Source organism: Muntiacus reevesi, chromosome 8 (assembly GCF_963930625.1).
Source record: "Muntiacus reevesi chromosome 8, mMunRee1.1, whole genome shotgun sequence".
NCBI classification, from domain to species: domain Eukaryota; kingdom Metazoa; phylum Chordata; class Mammalia; order Artiodactyla; family Cervidae; genus Muntiacus; species Muntiacus reevesi.
Window position 1 is genome coordinate 36,738,899 of NC_089256.1, and position 21,903 is coordinate 36,760,801.

The 21,903-nt window shown below is 38.6% G+C and overlaps 1 protein-coding gene across 1 annotated transcript in view; it reads left to right on the top strand.

Annotated features, from left to right (window-relative positions):
* Positions 1 to 7,122: 7,122 nt before the first annotated feature.
* Positions 7,123 to 21,903, top strand: part of GTPBP8 (GTP binding protein 8 (putative)) — a 28,081-nt gene continuing 13,300 nt past the window's right edge. Inside the window, exons 1-4 of the mRNA XM_065942158.1 lie at positions 7,123 to 7,494; positions 9,562 to 9,660; positions 11,336 to 11,466; positions 12,469 to 12,568. Coding sequence (XP_065798230.1) covers positions 7,159 to 7,494; positions 9,562 to 9,660; positions 11,336 to 11,466; positions 12,469 to 12,568 — 666 coding nt within the window. The 5' untranslated portion in view covers positions 7,123 to 7,158. The remainder of the gene's footprint in view (positions 7,495 to 9,561; positions 9,661 to 11,335; positions 11,467 to 12,468; positions 12,569 to 21,903) is intronic.

Below are 21,903 nucleotides of genomic sequence, written 5' to 3' on the forward strand. Positions count from 1 at the left end.
TTCCAACAGGAAAAACTGAATAATATAAAAACACAAGCTGAGTAGAGGTCTAATATATTTAAAAGCACTAGTATAGCAGAGAGATCAAACACGAAGTTGCAAGTGAGAACAACTGACTACCTAAAATAACTGTTTTTTATTGAAAAAAACAACCTTGAAGGAAGTGAAGCTCTATTACTACTCCTCCTCCAAACCCAAGTCATTCTAAGAACTCACCCTCCTACACATGATCATGGTCTGATATTTAATCTACAAATCTCTCTAGAGAAATCTGTGAGTACAGTAGGCAGAACCTTAAAAAAAAAAAAAAAAGCTCAAAAAGCTTCTCTGAAGGAAAAAAAATATACCTCTGTTAGAGGCATTCTCTAGAGATATATTAATGAAATATAAAACTGAAACTAAATGATTTGATGAGCTGCCAAAGAAAAGGACTATAGGAAGTATGTTTCTTGAATGATGGTCAAATAATAAATTTCAAGAATAACAATTTATAACCTAATTAGGAAATTAGGTTATGCTTTGAGGAATTCCCTGGTGGCTCAGGTGGTAAAGCATCTGCCTGCAATGCAGGAGACCTGGGTTCGATCCCTGGGTGAGGAAGATCCCTTGGAGGAAGGAAATGGCAGCCCACTCCAGTACTCTTGCCTGGAAAATTCCATGGACGAAGGAGCCTGGTAGGGCTACAGTCCATGGGGTTGCAAAGAGTCGGACATGACTGAGCAACTTCACTTTCCTTTCCTTTAGGAAATTAGGTAGGCAAATCATACATCATGTTACATATGTGTGTCATAAATTTTTGTCAACATATTTGATGATATCTAATTTAATTTTTTAATCAGCTGTTACACAGAAATATTTTTTAAATAATTAAATGCATTTTTAACTTATAGCATTTACTCAGACAGTAGTTATTATAATTCAACCAACTTAAGTTACATGTGGAAAGTTCTTCTATGTTATTCTCATTCATATAATGAGAGTATAACATCATAAATTAACATCTTCCTAATACAAGAGTTTGAGATCCAAATTAGATTGTAAGCATGTTTTTCTATTTGATTCCTGGCACCTAGATCAATTCCTGGCAGTCAAACAATAAATGTTTATTACTGTTGTTTAAAACAAAGGGAGAAGTATGGTGGGGAAAGGTCTTGTGTAAATTGGACACTGCAACCTAATCCATTCTCTCTCTGTATGTTTAGAAGTTTTTCTAGAATCACTGCCCTTGCTTCTGCTAGAGCTTTCAAACCATTTCTAGCCTAGAATGAGAGTTAACCTATGTATATATTCTGTGCTTACTCATTCTCTGATGTCACAGATTCTGCCTACAGTGTCTGCCTTCTTCATATCTTAGATGGATTCCCTAAACTTAACACTTACAGGACTTGGACATAAGTTGAGATCACTCTGGATCCAAGGAACAATTGAGATCATCCTGTCCTAATGGTAAGATCCCACCACTGTTCTGCCCATGTTCTTTCCATTCTTATTAGATAAACACGACAGTACAGCTATAGCATTTCAGTCAGGTTGGTTTTAGTAACAAAGGTTGATGCTCAGAGTGTGTGCTAAGTATGCAGTATCTTCCCAAGTCACACTAAATAATAAAATCTTGTTAACTTTGTGGTGAACCTAAACTGTCACACAGAAGGTACTTTTTTCCAGGATGACCATAAACACATCCTGAACTCTGTTAATTTTTACAACATAACCAGATTACTGGCCTTTACCAAAGATCATAAGTAACCACTGGATGAGGAAATACCCTGAATGGAAGGGAGATTCTTAAGACTCCTAAAGTTCAACTGTTACTTCAAGGGAGGGTAATAGTTTGGCCTGTAGTTTGGCCTGCTTAACATGCATGGTCACCTTCAGGAGTTGGTGATGGACAGGGAAGCCTGGCGTGCTGCAGTCCTTGGGGTTGCAGAGCTGGACATGACTAAGCGACTGAACTGACTTAACCTGCAGGCAGGCACAGGCACTCTAAGCCCTAGAGCTTCATCATGACTCCTCTGTAATAGATGTAAATTTACATAGAGCACCCAAACTATTCTGCATGGTAGTCTGATGACTCTGGATTTACACAAGGAACCACATATCATCTTAAAATACTCTGTTAAACAGGACTCATGGCTGCCATCAAATCCAAGTCAAATCAGTTTCAGTGAAAACAAGGAGAAGAACGTATTGACTTGTGTGATTGGAGAGCAGAGGGACAGAGGACATGATATTCAACATAGATCATTGGGAGTCATTCCACCTCCCATCTCCATCTCTCAGTACTGTTTTTCTTTCTGTATCAGCTTCATTCCCTTAAAGTACTATAGGCATCTTTCACATAGCAGTGAAGAACAACCATATCTTGAGTATTGGCCTCAATTCCAGCATTATAACATGAGGCTCAATGGCAGAGCCAGCTGCCTGTCTAACTTTAACATAATGACTAGCTCAGGTGGGATTGCTTGCACATTACTCAAATAATCATTATTGTCATAACACACATGGTGTACGTATGGCCAAATCCCACCTCCTGTGATCAGAAGTGTGGAGTTTTGTTAGTGATAGCCCCATTAGAACCACACAGAGTGGATGTGGATGGTTCCTCTCTACACAAGGGATGCCAACCAGCTAAAATTTCTTATGCATACATTCACTTTAACTCTCTGTATCAAAGCCAAAGTTTGAAAGTAATAGCTAGAGTTACTGCCAGCATCATCTTTTCACTACATCCTGGCCACATTGGCCCCCTCGCTGTTCTAAACAAGTAATACTCCTACCTCTGACCCTTCACACTTTCACTTGGCTTCCCCCAATAAATCACATGGTTATTTCCTTACTTCCTTAACATCAGTGTTCAAATATCACCTTCTCAGTGAAGATCACACTAAAATGGCAATATTCTTATGCCTCTACACACATACACCTCTAATCTTCCTACCCAGCTTAAGCTTTTTCTTAAGCATTTATCACTATCTAATATACCCTGTGGGCATCCCTGATGGTTTAGAGTAAAGAATCCACCTGCAATGCAGAAGACAAGGGTTCAATCCCTGGGTTGGGAAGATCCCCCTGGAAAAGGAAATGACAACCCACTCCAGTATTCTTGTCTGGGAAATCTCATGGACAGAGGAGCTTGGTGGAACAGTCCATGGGGTTGCAAAAGAGCTGGACATGATTTAGCCACCAAACAACAACAATATACCCTGTATTTACTTATCTTACTATCTCAAGATCATAGCATATGAGGACAGAAACTTTTCTGTTTCATTACTCCATCATATATCTCCAGCACTTAGTACAGTGCCTGGCATGAATATTTGATGAATGAACAAATGATGGAATTGAGCAAGGGTGCCTTATCACTCTCAGTATCAAATGATATACACTACAGTATTACACAGGAAAGAGTATAGAACAGTACAGTCCATGAATACGGGCCTCATTTATCAACTTCCCTGGGCTACCATGGACTTGCCTGGTGGCTCAGATGGTAAAGAATCCACACCCAGTGCAGGAGACCTAGGTTCAATCCCTGGGTCAGAAAGATCCCCTGGAGAAGGGAATCACTCCCTACCCCAGTATTCTTGCCTGGAGAACTCCATTGGACAGAGGAACCTGGTAGGCTACAGTCCATGGGATTGCAAAGAGTCAGACGTGACTAAGGAACTAACACTTTGACTTCTCTTTTGCTGGGCTACCACAGTTTAGTGAGTATGTCTTGACCTCTGTGCTGTGGAACTAGATCAAGGGTGGGTTCTCCCTAGGATGCCCCTAGGTCAATTCAAACCCTTTCTCACATCCTAGTTATGTCTCTGCAATCTGCTGACCAAGTAGCTGCTTGGTTTCTTAATCCACACTCCTTTTCCCCACAAGGACTTAAATCCTCTTCTGAATCATATGACACCCTGCCTAGCCAGGAGGTTGGATTCTGACTCCCAATTCAAAACTGTTAGCCAGGGTACTACTTCAGCCAGACAGACCACCTGGCAAGGTGCTGCCCACAATCAGAGACAGAATACTGCCAGAAAACAGGGAATACTGTTGCAACATCCATCTGCCAGACTGGATCCCCAACAATATTGATTTGGTCTGACATTCCTGGACTTTGAGAATTCTGTTGCAGGAAGGAGGACCCCTTCTAGAGCCTAAGGGTGGGCTCTTGTCAAATACTCGGAAATGAATTGTCTGAGGAGATACATGTGCTGACAAAGCGAGAGATTTTATTGGGAGAGATTTTATTAGGAAGGTGCACCCAGTGGAGAGCAGAAGCGTAAGTGAACCTAGGGGGACTGTTCTATCACAATCTCGGGTTTTGTGGTGATGAGATTAGTTTCTAGATTGTCTCTGACCAATCATTCTGACTCAGGGTTCTTCCTGGTGGCCCATGCATCACCCAGCCAAGATGGATTTCACTGAGAAGGCTCCTGGAAGCATAGGATAAATGGACTGGTGTCTCCTATTGACTTTTGACTTTACCCAAATTCTTCTAGCTGATAGTGGCTTGTTAGTTCCATGTTCCTTATCAGGTCCTCCTATCATAAAATAACTCATGCAAATAGTTACTCTGGTGCCTGGTCAGGCTGCGGTTTCAGTCAGTGTTTCCCCCAACAATTCCTCGTGCACCCTAAGATTCCCATTGCAGCGCCACAGTGGGATTATCCCCTACTAATTCCTCCTGTTTCCAGCTTCCCCCTCTGACTGCAGACCTCATGGCGATGAATGCCCCATGCAGGCTTCCCAGAGTTCCTCTCAAACCCTGTAAAAACTAGCAAAAGTCTTTCATGCTTGGGTTTATTTCCACACCTGGGATCCCAAGGTTAAAAAGTAAATAGCACATATGAAAGCACTTTCAAAGTTCAGTGTTGAAAGTGTTAGTTGCTCAGTCATGTACAACTCTTTGTGACCCCATCAACTGTAACCCACCAGGCTCCCCTGTCCATGGAATTCTGTACGCAAGAAGACTGTAATGTGAAGGCATTCCCTTCTCCAAGGGATCTTCCTAACCTGGGGATTGAACTCAGTTCTCCGGCATTGTAGGTGGAGGCACCAGGGAAGGCACCAGGGAAGCCCTCAAAGTTCAGAGTTGTCTGCAAATGTACCCACATACATACTCAGTGAAAAAAAGGTGGACTATTTAATAAGTATTGTTGAGACAACTGGCTAACCATTTGGAAAAAAATTAAGCTGAATTCCTAGCAGACTCTTTTTATTAAAACAAACTCCAATTGTATGAAACATTTAACTGTAAAAAAAACTTAAACCACTAGAATGAAAGATAGGTTAATTTGTTTATAATCCTAGAAAATTTTTCCAAACATAACACAAAGCTTAGAATGCTTAAGAGACTATTCAGTTTGGCCACTTACAAATTAAAAATCTACAATCAAAATCCTATTAAAAAGTCAAAAGTAAAAAAGTTGGGGAAAATATTTTTAAAACATGACAGATAAAAGGTCAATGTTTTCAATAACTAAACAGTTATTATAAATTATTTTAAAGTGAATAATCTAATATAAAACATGATTTTTACAAAGTATATTTATTCTCTTTAATAATCAGGAATATAAGAACTAAAAAAAATGTTTTGTTTAATTTCAAATAAGTATGGCATGATTACACAACATTATAATAGCCTACTTTTATAATGCCTACTTTGATGCTATAAGATTTTGTTATTAGGAAGTAGTCCAGAGAAGGAAATGGCATCCCACTCCTGTACTCTTGCCTGGAAAATCCCATGGACAGAGGAGCCTGGTAGGCTACAGTCCATGGGGTCACAAAGAGTCAGACACGACTGAGCGACTTTACTTCACTTCCATTGCAATTTCTTTAAAAGATAATTTTTCTACAGAAATATGAAAAATAGAAATGCACACAACCTATGCACCAATCAAGTCCTCTTCTAGGGATGTGTCCTACTTCCACAAGTGTGAAAAAACCTCTCTTTATGAGGGTTCATTGTAGCACTGTTGTAACAACAAAACCTCATTAGTGGTCAATAAGACATGGGGTAAATAAATGGAATAATGTGCCTCCATTAAAAACAATCACTTATATCAAGTATGTATTGATACAGAAAGACTTTCAAATATATTGTTTAAAAAATGTTAAGAATTTAGAACAGTATTTTGAGTTAAATTACAAATATGATAACATATATCCAAAATGTCTGGATGTTTACAATAAAGTGTTTTCTTATGGAGGCATGAGACTAGGGGATGGAGGAAAGCCTTAAGGCCTATCACAAAGATCAACACAAAATCAGCCGGCCAGCAATTTCAGGCTACTTTGTTGCCTGAAACAACAAAGTCAAAGTTGTTGATCTTGTTCACTAATTTTTGTGTGACATTAATTCAAGAACTGCCCTGAATAGTCAATGAACAACCTGAGGAATCGCTCAAGAGAGCATGAGCTAACGTTGCAATGCTGTTTGCTGCTAAGGTTTTAGAAGACCCATCGTCTTTTAGGTAGAAATATCTTTCAGATACTCATTTTATCACGGTCCCTCTACCTCCCATTGCAGCACTGATGAGTTTGAATGGCTTTAAGAAACTTCTGAAATAAGATATCATTATGTAACTTAAATGAAACAACCCTTGAACACCTGTGTAAACTGGTTTTTTTTTTCTTTTACTCTGTAAGAAATCTCTAAATTTTAATGACATTTCCTGCAGCTCTAGAGAAGAAGAATGAAGTACGAACTGTCTGCACCCTGAAAACCAGGCGCTTTTTGAACATTTCTCACCCGCCCTTTTCATTTCTGCGCAAGTGTTTTTTCAACAACCAGAAAGCGTGAAGAGTAAACCGCCCTGAAATCCACCAGAGCTTCACAAGTCTTCTTCTTCACTTGAGCCTCAGGGCTCACACAGCCAGATATGTTTTTTTCAGCTCTGAAAAACGGTTAAACAACCTCCCCAAAGCGACATGCAAGTCAAAGGCACAGTTGTCAGGGCCAGAATGTGAAAAGCACCCAGCCACTTTTTCCCCCCGCTGCGGGCAACACCTGTCTCCAGCTCTAGGTATACAAACAATCTCTGCGGGAACCAAAGAGGCCATTAGAAACTACAATTCCCAGCAGGCTTAGCGGGATCCGGGTCACGCACGCGCATTTCAGATCCTGGGAATGAGGGCCGGAGGTGGGACTTCTAAAAAAGGAAAATGGCAGCTCACCGGCTGCGGCCGGGCGTGAGCAGGTTGTTTGCTATGGGGCCAGAGCTGGGGAGCGCAAGACGAGCTTACAGCGCGTTCCAGGCCTTCACCGAGGTTCTACGGCTGCCGAGCAAGCAGCTGACGAAGCTGGTCTTCCCGCTGCAAGAACTCCATGGGCATTTCGTCCCGGGCTCGAGGCCAGACCTTCACCTGAATATCTTCCACCCGAGCTTGGAGGACATCGCGCGGGCGGAGAGCTTCTTTACGGCCTCCGCCCGAAACCGCATCGAGTACCTCACCTCGGCGGTGCGTCTCGACCACGCCCCGGACCTTCGCCACCCGGAGGTGAGCGCCGCAGCCGCCTGCGGGTACTGAGGGCTTGGGCTGTGATTTTGCTGTAACCTATTATCAACTAGCGATGTTAGTGGTAAAGAACCCGCCTGCCGATGCAGGTAGACATAAAAGACACAGGTTCGATCGCTGGGTCGGGAAGATCCGCTGGCGGAGGGCATGGCAGCCCACTCCAGCATTCATGCCTGGAGAATCCCTTGAACAGAGAAGCCTGACAGGCTGAAGTCCATAGAGTCGGACACGACTGAAGCAACTTAGCATGCCTGCCTGCATTATCAGCAGGCCAGAGATACTAGCTTGGTATGGACGCGGTATCATTATTGTAACAAAGTAAGTAGATATGGGTTTAATTATTTTGGTGAGTGAGTGAGAGAAAGTCCCTCTGTCGTGTCCGACTCTTTGCGACATCATGGACTATACAGACCATGGAATTCTCCAGGCCAGAATACTGGAGTGGGTAGCCGTTCCCTTCTCCAGGGGATCTTCTCAACCTAGGGATCGAACCCAGGTCTCCCACATTGCAGGCGGATTCTTTACCAGCTGAGCCACAAGGGAAGCCCAATTATTTTGGTAGTGAGTATGAAAGACTTTAGAAGGCGATTAAAAATTAAACATTTATCTTTTTTAAGTAGGGAAAACATGCCGAGACAAACTGGAAAAAGTGAAGAATACAAAAAGTAGAGTAGTTTTACAAATGAAGTGATCCTTATCAATACATAATTTTCACTCAATCTGAATTTCCTATCCTGTGCAAAAAGAATCATATATAGATGGCAATAATCTGTAAGATTTTCTAAAACAGCTTCAGTGGAATTCAGTGAGTGTGCATTTTATGCATGTCCTGCAGTTTAATATTTTGTTCTGTCTGTTAAAAGAAGGCTCAGGCCTCCGTTATTTGTGATAACCGCACCATTGCACTGGAACTTTTCCACTCGAACTCTACAATAATTTAAGAAGAGTATATAAATCACTTAATGATTTGGAGACAGCATTGCTTTTCCATTTTTAAATTACTGGACTTTTGTGTAATTTCTTTTTAATTTAGTTTTTTAATCTATTATCCGACTTAATCTGGTAGGACATTTGAAATTTATACAGCATCCAAATCAATTTATTTACTGACCACAGTTTTGCAAAATATATAGCACTGCTGGCTCCTGCTCACTAAGTGCCACCCAATCATATTAATAACCCCAAATGCCCTCCTATTAATAATCAAATATGCCCTTACAAATTTCGAAAACACCCCCAGGGGGCGGTACCGCCCTCATTTAGGAGCACTGATTGGTTGTACCCTCTTCAGTACTTTTAGAAAGCAAAGCCATGTGTATTAATGGTTAGTCTCAAAAATACTTTGTTGCTTTCTACACTCACACTAAAGGAGAAAAGCATAAATGGAACAAGAAAGGTCAAGAGAAAGAAATAATTATGATGTTGTAATGGTGTACTTTGAGAGTTTGTGGGAAAATGGGGTTTCAAACAGGAGTGACTTTAGAGCCAGTTTTGTTGAAATGCATGTAATTGTTAACTTCAAAAAGCTTTGAAAATATGGAATTCTTAATAAATGTTGCAGATGTTCTTGAGTGGCGTGTAATTAAAAGCACAGGTACAGATATAGATGTCTGGATTTCAGTTTCCAGCTTCTTCACTTTTTAGCTGTATAATTTGGGGCTGGATATTGAACCTCTCTGCCTCTGGTTTTATCACCTGTAAAATGAGAATACTTTTACAGTTTATGAGACAGATAACTTATTATCTGTCTCATAGGGATATTGTAAAGAGTAAATAAGAAAATAACAAGTGCTTTTAAAACAGTACCTGCCACATTGAAATCATTTAATATATAGTAGCTATATATTAGAATTTGAAGGTTGACTAACCATAAGCTACTTCTTTATGGTTAGTCAAGGCTAAATAATATTTACAGATTTTTACAGGTAATACGGGTTGGCCAAAAAGTTCATTTGGGTTTTACTGTACCAGCTTACAGAAAAACCCAAATGAACTTTTTGGCCAACCCAATACACTAGTACTCAATTATCTTCTTTTTGCCTGTATAAGGTGTGTTTTATAGGCAGAAGCAATGTTGGAAAATCCTCTCTAATAAAGGCTTTGTTTTCACTTGCCCCAGAGGTTGAAGTTAGAGTCTCCAAAAAACCGGTATGTCAAAATTTAAAACATATCTGAACTACCTCTGAATTGACTAAGATGATTAATAAGTATGGGGGGGGGGTTAGAAACCATAATTGCTAAGTTCCTAGAAAAGTGATTTCTTTCAAACAAGTGCTAATGTAAGACATTTCATTAATGCCTGAGTATTTCTCTGAAGAAAATGGAAGTATATCTGGATTTATTTATTTTAGTAACCTGGCCAGTATCTTGAGGAAATTTTCCTTGGTCCAGACTTTTCTCAAGAGTTGTTCCATTGTCATTCTATATTTGCTTCTATGAGAATGCTCACCTAGTTCTACATTGATTTTTAAAGGAAACAGCTTTCAAGTGTATTTTTTTTCCTCCTATAATCTTTTATACCTAGCTAACTCATATATATATATATATATATACGTATCAGGCACTTTCCAGTTTACCCAGGGCCAAATTTATGTGCCTAATATCCCAGTCAGTCTGCTGTAGTAGCTTTTTGTCATTTTCTCATTTCCTCTGCTTCCTTTCAATAATACAGACTCTACCAATATTTAAGGTACCCTCTCCTCACCCCAGGTCCTCTCACCTATCTATCCTTGGCAAAATGTTCCTACCAACCCAGTCCTCACTGCCCCCATTTCCTTACATTAGAACCCTTCCCTGAGGCTTCATTAGTCTTTTCTTGTTCCCAGTTTCTTCACATAGTTGATTTCCTGAAACTACCTCTGATGACTGTAGTCATTTGTTAACCCTCCTATCCTTACTCCCTTGTGCCCTGCCTCATCAAATGCCATAGTTCAGCTCTCACTTCTAGGTAGGGGTGTTCCCTTTCTGCTGTGAGAAGGCAATGGAAGAACTGGATTCTTGACATTTCTAATCTGTAATTCTAAAGTTATTTTCCTATAGACAGACACATAAGCTGCCTGGGAACCTAAGCATCATTTATAAAACCTCTCCTGAGTTCTGAACAGTTGACTTTTAAAGTTTTTTGTCATAATTTTTCCTTTTCTGATTAATAAATGTCCGTGGACAGAAAACCACGTGAATAAACTATTTTTATCATCTTTACATTAGTTGTAGTTGCACAAGTGCTTTACAATTGTACATGCTTTTTTAAAAATGGCTTAATGAAAGCACCAAACCCATCTAATAAAACATTCAAATTGATTTTAGGCAAGTAATAGTCTAGCTACACTATCAAACTTTGCATCTAGTTTTTATGAAAACTTGTATGACTGACAGTAAGCATTTAATTTATCCTGTTTGTGCATTAATTCATTTAAAGTGGAGATAATTCTTTAAAGTGGAAATATATTATCCATCAGAGAATATTGATTAATGCAGTCATACTCTTTAGACCAGTATAACTTTTTCACTGGGAGAGAACTAATGAAATAGGAAGACTTGAAAATATTTTGCCTGCATATTTCTAATATGGAATTTGAAGTTCTTAAATCATATAGATTCTCTTTAAAAAAATGAATTGGAAGGAGGAAGTAGTATCATCTAAGCTTATCTCCAGCCACTTCTCTTCTGTTTCTTTTTCCTGTATCGTCATCTGCATAGGGTTATATACAGAATACTTTTGTGTGTTTAATAAGTAATTATTGATTGAACAGAAAATATTTTGAGTCATGAAATATATAAAGGACATATTTTAAGAAACTTATATTTACAATTACTTTGTCAGGGCCATACAAAGAAAATTAATTTTTACAAAGTTGGAAAATACTTTACATTGGTGGACATGCCAGGTTATGGCTATAGAGCACCTGAAGATTTTGTTGACATGGTAGAAACCTACCTAAAAGAACGAAAGAAGTAAGAAGCTTTTTTTCCTTATAATTGTTATATTTAACCCCTAAACATGTTTTCATGAATAGAACATTCTATACATGATGAACTCTTCAGTTTTATCAAATAACTTTTCTAGAAAGTTTACTTTATTCTCATAATATTCTGTACTGTTTCGGAGGAAGGTAAGTACTGTCTACTTAGTTTTTTTTCCTGTAAATTATTTTAAACTTAAATTCAATTGTTTTCCTTTATTGAGACTATAAGTAGTACATCAGCAGACTTTATTAATTTTTTATACCAAACTCTTAGCTGGCTATTTTTAAAAATGAAATTTGTTGGTTAATGGGGTGTTTACCAGATTTAAATAAACTTCAGTAAATTCTGGTTATTCTTAAAATACTTCTGACATCACATCCTCGATAAATACTACCTTTATTTGTCTCCGTAAGTAGCCAGGTAGCAGGTCTATGCTTCAAGCATTGCACAATATATGGAAAAATTAATGTTAAACTTTTGAAGTATAAAAAAGTGTTTGTAAGTAATTTGCTTGTTGTATCTTAACATAGAAGCTAAGATAAAATACTTACACAAGAAAATACAAAATATAATGTGTTTGGTTTTGTTATTTGCTAGTCTTAAAGTAATATTTGAAGACTTAGACACTTTTATGATAACTTATAGTTAACTGGGTCCCTGTTTCATTCTCCCACTAGAGTTCAGTCACTTAGAGGAAGGGGCTCATTCATCTTTGTATCCAGTTCTAGGCAGAGTGTCGTATGTTCAATATATGCTATTGAAATAATATTAATGAGTCTAGCTATTGAACGTAACCAACACTGAAGCCTATTGGAACTTGGATGGACTTCATGGTAAATTAAGAAGTCCTTTTGTCTAAAGAAATTTTAAAATTTTGATATGATAATTTTTCAAAAGACAATTTCTTAGTATAGTGAAGATTGGGTGGGGGGTGGAAATGAATGAGTATATTTTTCTTTGCTGTTAATCTTCATTTCTGCATTCCTACAGTTTGATGAGAACATTTTTATTAGTGGATAGTGTTGTTGGAATTCAAAAAGCAGACAATATTGCCATAGAAATGTGTGAAGAATTTGCATTACCTTATGTGGTAAGTGTTTCTTTTGACTCATGGATTGCACTCAGAAATATGAGTTCCCTGTGTGTCTGTCTTTTTAATAAATGAGTAGATCTCTCCTCCTCAAAAAATGGAGTACCTTTTAAACTGTCTTTTCAATTATTAGCCATTAGTATTAAAATAAGTTCTGTGGTACTTTTATTCCCTTTCCTTCTCCTAGCTTTTAAATTCTCAAAATTATAGTCAAAGTTTTCTAAACTGTTCATCTAGTGATTCTAAATGCTTTTCCTTGTTTTTTTGTTGTTGTTTGTTTTTTCTTTTTTAAATGTCTATAAACATTCGCTAAAACTCCTTAGTTAGTTAAGTCGCTCAGTCGTGTCTGACTCTTTGCAACCCCGTGGACTGTAGCCCACAAAACTCCTCCATCCATGGGATTCTCCAGGCAAAAATACAGGAGTGGGTTGCCAATTCCTTCTCCAGGGGATCTTCCCGACCCTGGGATCAAACCCAGCTCTCTCACATTGCAGGCAGATGCTTTAACCTCTGAACCACCTGGGAAGCTCTAAAACTACTTACTAGCTCTTAAATAGCAGCTTGGCACGCAGCAGTGGCCACAGTACTGGAGAAGGTCAGTTTTCATTCCAATCCCAAAGAAAGGCAATCCCAAAGAATGCTCAAACTACTGCACAATTGCACTCATCTCACACACTAGTAAAGTAATGTTTAAAAGTCTCCAAGCCAGTCTTCAGCAATATGTGAACCGTGAACTTCCAGATGTTCAAGCTGGATGTAGAAAAGGCAGAGGAACCAGAGAGCAAATTGACAACATCCACTGGATCATCGAAAAAGAAAGAGAGTTCCAGAAAAACATCTGTTTCTGCTTTATTGACTATGCCAAAGCCTTTGACTGTGTGGATCACAATCAACTGTGGAAAATTCTGAAAGAGATAGGAATACCAGACACCTGACCTGCCTCTTGAGAAAACTGTATGCAGGTCAGGAAGCAACAGTTAGAACTGGACATGGAAAAACAGACTGGTTACAAATAGGAAAAGGAGTACGTCAAGGCTACATTCTGTCACCCTGCTTATTTAACTTACATGCAGAGTACATCATGAGAAACGCTGGGCTGGAGGAAGCACAAGCTGAAATCAAGATTGCCGGGAGAAATATCAGTAACCTCAGATATGCAAATGATACAACCCTTATGGCAGAAAGTGAAGAAGAACTAATGAGCCTCTTGATGAAAGTGAAAAAGTTGGCTCAAAACTCAGCATTCAGAAAACTAAGATCATGGCATCTGGTCCCATCACTTCATGGCAAATAGATGGGGAAACAGTGGAAACAGTGGCTGACTTTATTTTTCTGGGCTGCAAAATCACTGCAGATGGTGATATCAGTCATGAAATTAAAAGTCGCTTGCTCCTTGGAAGGAAAGTTATGACCAACCTAGACAGCATGTTAAGAGGCAGAGACATTACTTTGCCAACAAAGGTCCTTCTAGTTAAGGCTGTGGTTTTTCCAGTGGTCATGTATGGATCTGAGAGTTGGACTGTGAAGAAAGCTGAGCGCCGAAGAATTGATGCTTTTGAACTGTGGTGTTGGAGAAGACTCTTGAGAGTCCCTTGGACTGCAAGGAGATCCAACCAGTCCATCCTCAAGGAGATCAGTCCTGGGTGTTCATTGGATGGACTGATGTTGAAGCTGAAGCTCCAATACTTTGGCCACCTGATGCAAAGAGTTGACTCATTGGAAAAGACCCTGATGCTGGGAAAGATTGAAGGCAGGAGGAGAAGGGGACAACAGAGGATGAGATGGTTGGATGGCATCACTGACTCAATGGACATGGGTTTGGGTGGACTCTGGGAGTTGGTGATGGACAGGGAGGCCTGGCATACTGCTGTTCATGGGGTTGCAAAGAGTCGGACACGACTGACCGACTGAACTGAACTGAACTGGTAGATAGTACTTATCAGAATGTAAATGAAACTGCAACTGAAAAATTTGCTAAACTAATTTGGAATTTAAGAACATCACAAAAATTTAGTAGACTCTGGCACACAAAGGTAGGATGTTTATATTCTTAAGGAAAAGAAAATTTCTTATGAGAATATCTTATCTGTAATTTCTGTTATTTACCCTAGAATAGAATACAGATTGGTAGGTTGGTGTCTGCAATTATTTTGTTTTGTATGTTTTTCAGATTAAATGGCAGTCTTATAACTTGTTTTCAAAAAATGTAAAAAAAAACACTAAAATGTAGTGGTTTTGCAGTTTAATGCAAATCAAACCATGTTACCAGTCAAAAAGCTATTTGCATTTGTGGGGTTATGGAATTCTTGGGGTTTGCAAATGCCCTTTGAAACATTAGAGATAATTTACAGTTATGAGGAGCCAAAGGATTGATAAACATAGTCTACATAGTAAAAAAAAAAAAAAAAAAGAAAATCCCAAATATCCCCCAAACTGGTTTTTTTTTTTTTTTCCCATTTATTTTTATTAGTTGGAAGCCAATTACTCTACAACATTGTAGTGGGTTTTGTCATACTGACATGAACCAGCCATGGAGTTGCATGTATTCCCCATCCCGATCCCCCCTCCCACCTCCCTCTCCACCTGATTCCTCTGGGTCTTCCCAGTGCACCAGGCCCGAGCACTTGTCTCATGCATCCAACCTGGGCTGTTGATCTTTTTCACTATAGATAATATATATGTTTCAGTGCTGTTCTCTCAAAACAACCCACCCTTACCTTCTCCCACAGAGTCCAAAAGTCTGTTCTGTACATCTGTGTCTCTTTTTCTGTTTTGCATATAGGGTTATCGTTACCATCTTTCTAAATTCCATATATATGCATTAATATACTGTATTGGTCTTTATCTTTCTGGCTTACTTCACTCTGTATAATGGGCTCCAGTTTCATCCATCTCATTAGAACTGATTCAAATGAATTCTTTTTAATGGCTAAGTAATATTCCATGGTATATATGTACCACAGCTTCCTTATCCATTCGTCTGCTGATGGGCATCTAGGTTGCTTCCATGTCCTGGCTACTATAAACAGTGCTGTGATGAACATTGCGGTGCACGTGCCTCTTTCAGATCTGGTTTCCTCGGTATGTATGCCCAGAAGTGGTATTGCTGGGTCATATGGCAGTTCTATTTCCAGTTTTTTAAGAAATCTCCACACTGTTCTCCACAGTGGCTGTACTAGTTTGCATTCCCACCAACAGTGTAAGAGGGTTCCCTTTTCTCCACACCCTCTCCAGCATTTATTGCTTGTAGACTTTTGGATAGCAGTCATTCTGACTGGCGTGTAATGGTACCTCAATGTAGTTTTGATTTGCATTTCTCTGATAATGAGTGATGTTGAGCATCTTTTCATGTGTTTGTTAGCCATCTGTATGTCTTCTTTGGAGACATGTCTGTTTAGTTCTTTGGCCGATTTTTTGATTGGGTCATTTATTTTTCTGGAATTGAGCTGCAGGAGTTGCTTGCATATTTTTGTGATTAATCCTTTGTCTGTTTCTTCATTTGCTATTATTTTCTCCCAATCTGAGGGCTGTCTTTTCACCTTGTTTATAGTTTCCTTTGTTGTGCAAAAGCTTTTAAGTTTCATTAGGTCCCATTTGTTTATTTTTGCTTTTATTTCCAATATTCTGGGAGGTGAGTCATAGAGGATCCTGCTGTGATTCATGTCGGAGAGTGTTTTGCCTATGTTCTCCTCTAGGAGTTTTATAGTTTCTGGTCTTACATTTAGATCTTTAATCCATTTTGAGTTTATTTTTGTGTATGGTGTTAGAAAGTGTTCTAGTTTCATTCTTTTACAAGTGGTTGACCAGTTTTCCCAGCACCACTTGTTAAAGAGGTTGTCTTTTTTCCATTGTATATCCTTGCCTCCTTTGTCGAAGATAAGGTGTCCATAGGTTCGTGGATTTATCTCTGGCCTTTCTATTCTGTTCCATTGATCTATATTTCTGTCTTTGTGCCAGTACCATACTGTCTTGATGACTGTGGCTTTGTAGTAGAGCCTGAAGTCACACAGGTTGATTCCTCGAGTTCCATTCTTCTTTCTCAAGATTACTTTGGCTATTTGAGGTTTTTTGTATTTCCATACCAATTGTGAAATTATTTGTTCTAGTTCTGTGAAAAATACCATTGGTAACTTGATAGGGATTGCATTGAATCTATAGATTGCTTTGGGTAGTATAGCCATTTTGACAATATTGACTCTTCCAATCCATGAACACGGTATATTTCTCCATCTATTTGTGTCCTCTTTGATTTCTTTCATCAGTGTTTCATAGTTTTCTATGTATTTTGTTTATTTAGGTAGATATACTCCTAAGTATTTTATTCTTTTTGTTGCAGTGGTGAATGGTATTGTTTCCTTAATTTCTCTTTCTGTTTTCTCATTGTTAGTGTATAGGAATGGAAGGGATTTCTGTGTGTTAATTTTATATCCTGCAACTTTACTATATTCATTGGTTAGCTCTAGTAATTTTCTGGAAGAGTCTTTAGGGTTTTCTATGTAGAGGATCATGTCATCTGCAAACAGAGAGAGTTTCACTTCTTCTTTTCCTATCTGGATTCCTTTTACTTCTTTTTCTGCTCTGATTGCTATGGCCAAAACTTCCAAAACTATGTTGAATAGTAGTGGTGAGAGTGGGCACCCTTGTCTTGTTCCTGATTTCAGGGGAAATGCTTTCAATTTTTCACCATTGAGGGCAATGCTTGCTGTGGGTTTGTCATATATAGCTTTTATTATGTTGAGGTATGTTCCTTCTATTCCTGCTTTCTGGAGAGTTTTAATCATAAATGGGTGTTGAATTTTGTCAAAGGCTTTCTCTGCATCTATTGAGATAATCATATGGTTTTTTTCTTTTAATTTGTTAATGTGGTGTATTACATTGATTGATTTGTGGATATTAAAGAATCCTTGCATTCCTGGGATAAAGCCCACTTGGTCATGGTGTATGATTTTTTTAATATGTTGTTGGATTCTGTTTGCTAGAATTTTGTTAAGGATTTTTGCATCTATGTTCATCAGTGATATTGGCCTGTAGTTTTCTTTTTTTGTGGCATCTTTGTCTGGTTTTGGAATTGGGGTGATGGTGGCCTCATAGAATGAGTTTGGAAGTTTATCTTCTTCTGCAATTTTCTGGAAGAGTTTGAGTAATATAGGTGTTAGCTCTTCTCTAAATTTTTGGTAGAATTCAGCTGTGAAGCCATCTGGTCCTGGGCTTTTGTTTGCTGGAAGATTTCTGATTACAGTTTCGATTTCCTTGCTTGTGATGAGTCTGTTAAGATCTTCTATTTCTTCCTGGTTCAGTTTTGGAAAGTTATACTTTTCTAAGAATTTGTCCGTTTCTTCCAAGTTGTCCATTTTATTGGCATAGAGCTACTGGTAGTAGTCTCTTATGATCCTTTGTATTTCAGTGTTGTCTGTTGTGATCTCTCCATTTTCGTTTCTAATTTTGTTAATTTGGTTCTTCTCCCTTTGTTTCTTAACGAGTCTTGCTAATGGTTTGTCAATTTTGTTTATTTTTTCAAAAAACCAGCTTTTAGCTTTGTTGATTTTTGCTATGGTCTCTTTAGTTTCTTTTGCATTTATTTCTGCCCTAATTTTTAAGATTTCTTTCCTTCTGCTAACCCTGGGGTGCTTCATTTCTTCCTTCTCTAGTTGCTTTAGGTGTAGAGTTAGGTTATTTATTTGACTTTTTTCTTGTTTCTTGAAGTAAGCCTGTAATGCTATGAAGCTTCCCCTTAGCACTGCTTTTACAGTGTCCCATAGGTTTTGGGTTGTTGTGTTTTCATTTTCATTCATTTCTATGCATATTTTGATTTCTTTTTTGATTTATTCTATGATTTGTTGGTTATTCAGAAGCGTGTTATTTAGCCTCCATATGTTTGAATTTTTAACAATTTTTTTCCTGTAATTGAGACCTAATCTTACTGCACTGTGGCCAGAAAAGATGACTGGCATGATTTCAATTTTTTTGAATTTTCCAAGACTAGATTTACGGCCCAGGATGTGATCTATTCTGGAGAAGGTTCCGTGTGCACTTGAGAAAAAGGTGAAGTTGATTGTTTTGGGGTGAAATGTCCTATAGGTGTCAATTAGGTCTAGCTGGTCCATTGTGTCATTTAAAGTTTGTGTTTCCTTGTTAATTTTCTGTTTAGTTGATCTATCCATAGGTGTGAGTGGGCTATTAAAGTCTCCCACTATTATTGTGTTACTATTAATTTCCTCTTTCATACTCGTTAGCATTTGCGTTACATATTGCGGTGCCCCTATGTTGGGTGCATATATATTTATAATTGTTATATCTTCTTGGATTATCCTTTGATCATTATGTAGTGTCCTTCTTTGTCTCTTTTCCCAGTCTTTATTTTGAAGTCTATTTTATCTGAAATGAGTATTGCGACTCCTGCTTTTTTTTGTTCTCCTTTTGCCTGAAATATTTTTTTCTAACCCTTCACTTTTAGTCTGTATGTGTCTCTTGTTTTGAGGTGGGTCTCTTGTAGACAGCATATATAGGGGTCTTATTTTTGTATCCATTCAGCCAGTCTTTGTCTTTTGGTTGGGGCATTCAACCCATTTACATTTAAGGTAATTATTGACAGGTGTGGTCCCGTTGCCATTTACTTTGTTGTTTTGGGTTCACGTTTATACAGCCTTTCTGTGTTTCCTGTCTAGAGAAGATCCTTTAGCATTTGTTGAAGAGCTGATTTGGTGGTGCTGAATTCTCTTAGCTTTTGCTTGTCTGTAAAGCTTTTCAATTCTCCTTCATATCTGAATGAGATCCTTGCTGGGTACAGTAATCTAGGTTGTAGGTTATTCTCTTTTCATTACATTAAGTATGTCCTGCCATTCCCTTGTGGCCTGAAGTGTTTCTATTGAAAGATCAGCTGTTTTCCTTATGGGAATCCCTTTGTGTGTTATTTGTTGTTTCTCCCTTGCTGCTTTTAATATTTGTTCTTTGTGTTTGATCTTTGTTAATTTGGTTAATATGTGTCTTGGGGTGTTTCACCTTGGGTTTATCCTGTTTGGGACTCTCTGGGTTGCTTGGACTTGGGTGGCTATTTCCTTCCCCATTTTAGGGAAGTTTTCAGCTATTATCTCCTCGAGTGTGTTCTCATGGCCCTTCTTTTTGTCTTCTTCTTCTGGGACTCCTATGATTCGAATGTTGGGGTGCTTCACATTGTCCCAGAGGTCCCTGAGGTTGTCCTCATTTCTTTTGATTCTTTTTTCTTTTTTCCTCTCTACTTCATTTATTTCTACCATTTTATCTTCTACCTCACTTATCCTATTTTCTGTCTCCGTTATTCTACTCTTGGTTCCCTCCAGAGTGTTTTTGATCTCATTTATTGCATTATTCCTTTTTAATTGACTCTCTTTTATTTCTTCTAGGTCTTCATTAAACATTTCTTGCATCTTCTCAATCTTTGTCTTCAGGCTATTTATCTGTAACTCCATTTTCTTTTCAAGATTTTGGATCATTTTTATTATCATTATTCTATATTCTTTTTCAGGTAGATTCCCTATCTCCTCCTCTTTTGTTTGACTTGGTGGGCATTTTTCATGTTTCTTTACCTGTTGGGTATTTATCTGCCTTTTCATCTTGTTTAGATTGCTGTGTCTGGAGTGGGCTTTCTGTATTCTGGAGGTCTGTGGTTCCTTTTTATTGTGGAGGTTTAACCCAGTGGATGGGGTTGGACGATTGGCTTGTCAAGGTTTCCTGGTTAGGGAAGCTTGCGTCAGTGTTCTGGTGCGTGGAACTAGATTTCTTCTCTCTGGAGTGCAATGGAGTGCCCAGTAATGAGTTTTGAGATGGGTCTATGTGTTGGGTGTGACCTTGGGCAGCCTGTATGTTGACATTCAGGGCTATGTTCCTGTGTTGCTGGAGAATTTGCGTGGTATGTCTTGCTCTAAAACTTATTGGCTCTTGGGTGGTGGTTGGTTTCAGTGTAGGTATGGAGGCTTTTGGAAGGTCTCTTATTACTTAATGTTCCCTGTAGTCAGGAGTTTTCTGGTGTTCTCAGGTTTTGGACTTAAGTCTCCTGCCTCTGGATTTCAGTGTTATTCTTCCAGTAGCCTCAAGACTTCTCCAACTGTACAGCACTGATAATAAAACTTCTAGGTTAATGGTGAAAAGACTCTCCCCTGTGAGGGACACCCAGAGAGGTTCACAGAGTTACATGAAAAAGAGGAGAGGGAGGAGGGAGATAGAGATGAGCAGGTGGAGAAAAAGGGCGACTCAAGAGGAGAGAGACAGATCTACGCAGTTGTCTGTTCCCAAAGTGTTCTCCGTAGCCCAGACACCCACAAAGATTCAAAGCATTGGATTGGAAATAGAAGGGGAAAGGAGGAAATAGAGGTGTTCTGAGATAGAAAATGGAAAGTCAGAATTGGGAGAGAGTAATCAACACACTCCAGAATAAAAATGGGAACTGAATATTGGATTCTTAAATGTCCAAAATTTGTATCACATACTGAAAAACAAAGATTAAAAATCTAGAGTAGAGGTTAGACTCTTTAAAATACAATATTAAAAACAAAAACAAAAACACAAAAAATTTTAGCAATATATATGAAGTTCAGTTTAATAATAGGGCTTCTTTTTTTTTTTTGCAAGGTTATAGTGAAATGAAAATGAAATGAAAGAGTAGTAGAGGAGTAATAGAGGAGTTTAGAAGGAAATAAGAGAGAAAGAAAAAAAAAGAAAAGAAAAAAGTAAAACAAAAACAAGAAAAAATTTTTTCCTTTTTAAAAAAAATCATAAAAATCTATGAAAATAAAAGTTAAGGAGTAATGGGGGGGTAATAGGGAATTTTAAAAGAAAATGAAAGAGTAAAAATTAAAAAAAAAAAAAGAAAAAAAAATTTTTAATTAAAAAAAAAAGTAGAAATATATCTAGGAATTTCTGTGGAGCTGTTGCGGTCAGTGTGGGTTTGGTTCAGTTTCAGGTAGCTCCTCGTTCCAGCTTACACTTCTCAATATCTACAGGCCCCTTCCGGTGTAGTCGGTGTTCTCTACAGGGGTTTTAATCTGTTGCACCAGTCCCTTCTGAAGAGGTTCCCTTTGTTTATTTGGCTTCTGTTTGCCAGTCTCTTCAGGGCCTCATTTCCGCCCTGACACAGGCGGGTGGAGGTGGTCTCTTATTCAGGTAGCTAGTTCCGTCGCGCAGTGGGGAGGGACTGGCGCTGCTTTCCCCTCTACGCTGCTCAGGTTCCTGGCTGCTCTATATGGAGCATGCCCTGCGCTGCGCGTGGTTCCAGCCCTCGGGTGTTCCACAAAAGTGTGGACTCAGCTGCGCCTGCGTTTTGTGCCTTCCCTGGCCCAAGCAGGTCAGGCAGCCAGGAGTTT